General features: G+C 54.4%; 1 protein-coding gene across 7 annotated transcripts; it reads left to right on the plus strand.

The window, feature by feature from the left end:
* Positions 1-378: 378 nt before the first annotated feature.
* Positions 379-6,178, plus strand: LOC119109138 (atrophin-1). 7 transcript variants are annotated; one of them, XM_037232702.1, is made up of 5 exons: positions 379-576; positions 1,501-1,681; positions 1,817-2,084; positions 3,686-3,795; positions 4,328-6,178. In XM_037232702.1, the coding sequence occupies exons 2-5, from the start codon at positions 1,514-1,516 to the stop codon at positions 5,630-5,632; spliced, it is 1,851 nt and encodes a 616-aa protein (XP_037088597.1). In that variant the 5' UTR covers positions 379-576; positions 1,501-1,513; the 3' UTR covers positions 5,633-6,178. The 7 variants fall into 7 exon arrangements, with proteins under 7 accessions (XP_037088597.1, XP_037088596.1, XP_037088598.1 ...); XM_037232701.1 differs by having other exon boundaries at positions 379-557; XM_037232703.1 differs by lacking the exon at positions 379-576 and adding an exon at positions 666-700.
* The last annotated feature ends 842 nt before the right edge of the window (positions 6,179-7,020 follow it).

Raw genomic sequence — 7,020 nt, forward strand, 5'->3', positions numbered from 1 at the left:
ATGCCGGAGGCGTTAACTACGAGACCGCTCAATTGAGCGGCCTGAGATTGTCACAGGTGTCTCCAGCGTCGCTGACCATCCTTATCACCACTATTCACGCAACCTGAAAGATGAGCGCGCAAAATTGGCTATTTGACCTGTCGATTTGTCGTGGAATACTCCGGGAGCCGTGAGCTGAAATCAATTCTTTCCATGCAACGCCATATGATGTCAATGACAAACGTTTAAAAAATGGAGGTCATGCCCTTTTCCCTGCCACCACACCTATGCCCTGATTTCAGTCATCCGAAAATAATGATGCCACATGTAAACTGCACCGAACGGAACCGGTCGATCCGCCCATGGTAGTTCCTCCCCTTAAGCTTACTTGGACCCGCCCGAGCTAGTAGCGTCGAGCAGCCGACGCCATTTTCTGTCGGCCTGGCGTACGTTTGGCGATATTTCTCGTCAAATATCAGCTTGGAGTGTTCTTTTGGCTACAAGTTTTGAATGCCGACACCTGTGCATGAGCTTCCGGCAACATTCCAGATACGACTGATCGTCGACGCAAGTGAATGGTGCGTTAAAGTCGAATTGGTAAGTGTTTTCTGGGAGTTTTGGTCTTTGTCGACGAGCTCGCTTATGACTGCCTTGATGCACGCCATTTTGGCCCTTTTCGACGAGCAATAAGGCCGACTTTACTCCGTTACATTAGGGATTGGTAGGCAATGTGTTTGTGTTGCATCTGCTTGATGTATTGTGCCACGTGGGGATAGATACGTTATTTTGCCTCGGTGACCTCATTAGGCGGCGGTATGATGTTGATTTATCACGCCACTGCCGAATCCTGAACTGAGTGCGCCCGCCTGTGGCTTGACAGGAACTTTCCGCGATCATATGGTAGTGAAGCTGCCGCCGTGATGGTTTGTCATCGAGCTTGCTTTGTAACTATCCAAGGGAATTCAAACTGGAGATGGGCAATGTTTTGCAAAAGCATACAATGCTAATAACACAAGCTTTGATCAAGCCATGATTTGATGCATGAACCATGCCTTGCTTTGTGTTCAAGTAACTGGGTAAATGGTAAATCATCTAACCTCCAGATGTGTGCAATAAAAACATCAAGATAAGGTGTTCATGCTTGCAGGGCTGACTCATCAGTTTTGGTCATAATATATTGCTCTCAAAAGCTCTCATGTTGTGTAGAATTGATGGAAGACACCTTTTTTCATGAAGTTTGTAGGGGGCCTTGTAGATGGTGGCAGCATACCTCTGCTGTATGTCCTATATTGCTACCCAAGCCCTGCATATTCTGCTTGCAGGAAAAGCAGACATAGCTTAGTATATTTAAGTCTACATCCAGGGTCATACTGGGGAAAACATCCTTGATCTGACAACCATTTGCAACCAGAGCACCTGGGACCAAATTCTATGCAGATATTATGTTTCAGCCCTGTAGAATGTAAGCCACTTGGATTTCAGTGTTCCTAAACTGCCAGGTCAACACTGCCCTCTTTTTAGTACCAAGGAGACAATGGAGGAGACCACGGCCAGAGAGAAGGAGGTGCTGCGGTCACTCCTGTCCATGGAAAGGGGTGACATGTCATTGAATGATGTTGGACGGACTCAGCCCCAGCAACAACAGCAGCAGCAGCAGCAGCAACAACAACAACAAATCCACCATCATTTTGCTCAGGCAGTGGTAAGTGTTACTGGAATTGTTAGTAAAGATAATTGCATCATGTATGATTCTTTACCAGTCAGGAACACTGAGAAGTTAAAATGTGAACCGGCAGATGTCCACTCCATATTTGACATGTATGATCACTGCATGCAGGAGGAGCCACACAACTTGTCCACATCACAACAGCAGCAGCAGCAGGCCAGCCAGCAGCAGCAGCAGCAACAGCAGCAACAACAGCAGCAAGCCAACCATCAGCAGCAGCAGCAGCTGACATCCATGCAAGCTGTGGAGGCAGGAGAGATGCAGCACCACCACCACCATCATCATCAGCAGCAGCAACATCATCACCACCATCACCCAGGTCACCACCCAGCAGAACACCAGCAGCATGCCATACAGCCACAACAGGGCATTTACAAATGTAAGTTGATAGAATGCCACTGGCATCTGAAGAGGAACTGCCATGATTAGGGCCAGGCTGTACTTGGCATGGTTCACTAATGGGACACACATATTTTCCTTCAGGTGACAGGGCTGCCATGTTGTGGCACATCTATAGACCGGACAGTACTGCCACCATCCAAAGGAGAAAGCTGTGTTCACATCCCACAGTGTGCTGGAGGTGACTGTTGGCCTGTTTAGGGCAGGACATTGTCATGTCATGAGATCAATTGGAGCACAGGCACTGTCTGTTGGGGCAGTGCAGGAGATGCAGCAGAGCTCACCACAGCACACTCCCAAGAAAGGCATCTTTTACCAACTTTTTGCTATATAGTTAATTATGGCTAGAATAATTATTTGTGTTGTGCTCATCTGAATCCTACTATCTACAGACAGTTTTGGCAAGTCAGTTCTCTGGCTGTCTTCAGGTATTGCTGAGTTTTAAAAAGGACTGAACAGTATTTGATTTCTAACATTTTCAGCCATCCTCTTTCACCATGTTAATTGTTAGGGATTTATGATGGTATTGTTCTGGGCCTTGTGTTCCACCATTGAGACAGGAAATGGTGGTGTGTTGACATTCAAGCTTCCTGCTGTTCACCTCATGGAGGATTTTTGTTCTGAATTGGGGTCATATCAGACACACAGCTGGAGTGATGTTTAGCGTATCGTCCTCGTCTGGTATTACTATATCCACAACATTTCGGTCGGTGAATGCTCCGGCTGCCGTCAGGGGCACGTCCTTTGGCAGACAAAAGCCCAGTCAATAACCTTAGTGAGCCCATTAGACATATAACGTAGCCACCTGACTTACCGGAGGTGCCAACACCGAAGCCCCTGCTGCTTACTTGACTGGGGGGGGGGGGGGGGGAGTAAGTGCATTACATCTTGGTTTGTGTGCCAAGCAACGGATAACGCGTGCTGACGGTATGGGGGCTGGTAGATGGTGTGATCGATGTTTTCGCACACATTGCTTGCCAGGAACTATGTTATCAAATACGATCAGAATACGTCGTTGCTGCAAATTTGCAATCATCATGCCATCATTAGATCATATTGAGTTGAGGTTAGCAAGTTCAGGGGTCAAAAACATCATCTTCGACCATGCCATCCATATGCGGTCGAGAGATGCCATTCGCCCGACATAGGCGATGAGCAACACATTTTGGCCGCTGCTAGACGCTGTCGATTGTCATGTCGACAACCGCGACCTACTGTACTCCCATCGGCTTAAGGCCAAGTTTAACATCGGCTTTTGCAGCGATGTCACGGGCAAGACAGGTGGCCGCGTCGTAGGTCGAATGGACGTACCTGAAGTAGTGCATGGGCCTCCAGTTGTCAGTGAAGGGCGGTCCCGTGAGCCGAGCTGAGGCCCCAGCTAACCTGCCCTGATGGCACCCTGGCCAAAGTCAGGGTCAGGCCGCCGGTAGCCGGGCTGCGCGTCCTGTCATGATCACCCACATACAGCGGTGTACAATGCTGCCATTGGCAACTAGAAGGCTATCATTGTCATGACTCCATGCCAGCTGAGTGAGTGCTCGCGTAAAACTATTGACTAGCGGCACCATTTTATTTGTGCAGCGGGCGCGCCCCAGCACGAGGCGACTATGCATGGTCACGTGCAGTGGATGACCCAGACGCCCACCTCTGGCCATCAGGTCATCATTCTGCACGCGCCGGCTGAACAGCAGGTATGGGTGGCGCGGGACACGCCAGGCTAGGTATCCAGACGGTCCCGTGTCACGAAGCGTGAATGAGATCCAGTGATGTTTTACCCTTCTACCAAATGCTCGTTTTAGTAAGGCTGGTGTCCTTCTACTTTTATCGTGGAATGTTTTGTACCCTATCATGCTCTCTAAATTTAGATCTAAGCGGATTTGTACCGAGGTCTGCGGTTTTTTTTCCTAGTAATCACTGTTGCCTGTGACGCTTTGGCCCAGGGAGATGAACCACCAAAACCTGCATTTCGGCTCAGGTTATCTGCAACCGCATCAGCATTATGATGTGAAGGACGCCGTTCTCTGAGGCGTGCAGTCTTGCCTGATCCGATTATTGTCGGTCACGTATTTGGACGGCGGCTCCGACGGTGTGCCATTGGTCGGCGCTCGTAGTCCGGGGGCCGGCTCGTCTTCGGCCCGTCGGCGTGCTGACTGTGCCGCGCCGGCCGGCGACGCCCCGCTGCGCCTTAACGTGGGCGCCTGGCCGCGTGTCACGTACCGCCAGACGGACGAGGACGGCGGCGGCCCTATGGCCGGTATCCTGCAGGCGGCCGAGCAGGGCCAGCTGGTGGGACAGCAGGTGTGGGAGACCCAGGTAGCGGCCGACTACACCACCGGCGTCCAGCTGTCGGACGGCACCATCATCCCGGCACATCCCGACTACCAGCAGCACGGCGCGCCGGCGCTGCACGCCACCCAGCCGCCACCGCACCCGCCGCCGCCCGGGTACGTGCTGGTCGACAGCAAGCAGGCGGCGCCGGCGCCGGCCGGTCCGCCGCCTGCCGCGCCCGCCGCCGCGCCCGTCGCCAAGGAGCGGCCCGCCAAGCCGGCCAAGAAGAAGAAACGCAAGTTGGCAGACATGCTGGCCGAGGGTATTGACCCGAGCAAGCTGGAGGAGAGCGCCGACGAGGTGCGTGCGCGCTTCGGCAAGGGCTGCGAGTGCGCCGAAGAGAACTGCTTCAAGAACCTGAACCCCGACTTCGTGTACCGGCACCGGCTCAACATCGCCGAACTCTCGAAGCACGAGCACGACATGTACCTGATGGGCGTGACCATGGCCTGCCTGGCCAACCCCGACGAGACTGCGCGCCACAAGGAGCGCAAGAGACTGCGCGCCAAGTACGTGTTCCAGGGCAAGGAGGTGTGCCTGGACGCGTTTTTGTACCTGGAGAACTGCACGCACTACCAGCTGAAGCGGATCCGCAAGCACGTGATCACGCACGGCGTAACGCCTCGCGTGCACGGCAACCACGGCAAGCGGCCGCACAACACCCTTCCGCTGGACATCTACAAGCACGCCAGCAACTTCCTCAACGAATACCTGGACAAGTTCACGCACAAGACGGACGGCAAGAAGACGACCAAGGTGCAGAGCAAGCGGCTGCCCGTGTGCCTGCCGCAGGACGTGACGCGCAAGAAGATCCACGAGGAGTACGTCGACTACTTCAGCCGCTGTGAGCGGGATGCCCAAGTGATGTCCTACTCGGCGTTCCGCTACTTCCTCAAGGAGCAGTTCCCGCACGTGCGCTTCCCGAAGCTGGACAAGGCGCCGCTGCCGGAGCCTGGCGTGAAGCAGGAGACGGCGGCGGCGGCAAGCACGCCGGCGCCGGCGCCCGTCATCATCGACCTGGAAGGGGCGCGCCAGGCAGTGACCAGCTTGCTGCCGGCCGAGGGCGGCTCGCCGGCCGCCTACTCGGTGCCCGAGCACCACCAGACCACCACCTACACTGTCACGTCGCGACCCTACACCTCGGCCAACGGCCAGATGCACTACGCGGGCGCCAACTACCACTACAGCATAGCCATGTAGGCGGGCGAGGGCCGCCCGTGCGTCGCTGCGGGCCGGCATGGGGCGCTGAGGCGGCGGGCGGCGGTGCTCGCCGGTGGTGACATCTGCGGGCGGGTAGGCGCGGCGGCCGGCCAGGGGGCGCGGTCGATCCTCTCCGCTGGAGAGGCGGTCCCGGCGGCGTCCGCGCCGTCGAACAGCAGCATGTTGCTGCGCTGTTTTCCCACCGTTCTTCTGGCCAGAGCGTACTGAACCTCCGTGCGTCCCGGTGCTACGCCGGGGCTGGGGCTGTGATCTCAAGACGGGGTTTCTGTTGTACCTTGTTACGTTTAACGAGTGGCACGCCGGGTGGCGTGGTCTCTGCACAGGACTGCCATCCTTCCTACAGTTCCCTCGTTTCATGGTTTCGTGCCATATGGTCTTCCCGATAGTCTTGCGCTCGTAATTATGTAAAGTGTTGTGATGCGAAGATCGCCAGATCTTCCACATGGCAGTGACTATGTGTTAGTTGCATCGAGCATGAATGTACTCCGCACACACTTCTGTGAATATAAGATAATCGACTGCTGTTCCGGTCGTTTTAAGCCCAGTCACGAAAGCCTGATAAGGAAAAGTATTCTGAAGCCAACTGCTATGAGTGAAGGGGAGCAGATGGCGTGGGTTTGGGGCAAGTGACGCGAGCATCCATCCGTCCCTCATCCTCCATCTTGAGTCACCTTGTATCCTCGCGACACCTCGCTTGTCCGGGGCAGGCTGCATGCGCCAGTCACGAGTGGGCCGAGTGTCCGTGGAGAGGGGGACCCCGACCGGGTACCCAGTGCACGTGCGCGGATTAAGGCTCGGCGGTTGGCCCCCTAGGCGCGTGCAAGTCTGACCCACCGTTAACCATTTTCCTTCATCCCGTAGCCCTGAAATGATCATTCCTGGTCGAAAGGGCTGTAATCCAAACAACTTTGGGGCAAATGACGGGACACCATCATCGACGCGGATATCATTCCCGTTGAAGGCGCGTCCCCCGGTGTGCTCGAATATCGTACCAGTGTTTGTCACCTTAAATGTTTGTTCAAACCCCTTGCTTCTTGAAGCTCCTGCCACTGATATTTTGATTTTTTAGTGACGGTAGGTCGGCGGCGTTTCACTGCAGTAAGATTGTTCAGGTGATCGTGAATAAACTGTTACGATACACACGCTGTTCTGCTGCATGTGTGTGAAAGGCGCGTTGTTGCCAGCTGTTCGCACGGAGGTGGCGCCTGGTGGCGGTAATACTTGCCATCGTGCTTCCATGGGTCCGGAATGGTGATGTAATGAAATAAAAGCAACCTTGAAGAACAGAGATCAGTCACAATGAACGCGCCCAGCGCTTGCAAGCAAGGCTCAGTTGAAGCAGGGCTTGACAGCCATCTCATGCTATG

Source organism: Pollicipes pollicipes, unplaced genomic scaffold (assembly GCF_011947565.3).
Source record: "Pollicipes pollicipes isolate AB1234 unplaced genomic scaffold, Ppol_2.1 Scaffold_7231;HRSCAF=8579_pilon_pilon_pilon, whole genome shotgun sequence".
Classification (NCBI taxonomy): domain Eukaryota; kingdom Metazoa; phylum Arthropoda; class Thecostraca; order Pollicipedomorpha; family Pollicipedidae; genus Pollicipes; species Pollicipes pollicipes.

What these genes read in the sequence shown, in the direction of transcription:
- LOC119109138 (XM_037232701.1), top strand. Translation starts at nt 490, where the DNA reads ATGCCGACACCTGTGCATGAGCTTCCGGCAACATTCCAGATACGACTG. An exon ending in ACAACAGGGCATTTACAAAT is followed by an intron (nt 2,085 to 3,685) that starts GTAAGTTGATAG and finishes TTATTTGTGCAG; the next exon opens with CGGGCGCGCCCCAGCACGAG. An exon ending in ACGCGCCGGCTGAACAGCAG is followed by an intron (nt 3,796 to 4,327) that starts GTATGGGTGGCG and finishes ACGTACCGCCAG; the next exon opens with ACGGACGAGGACGGCGGCGG.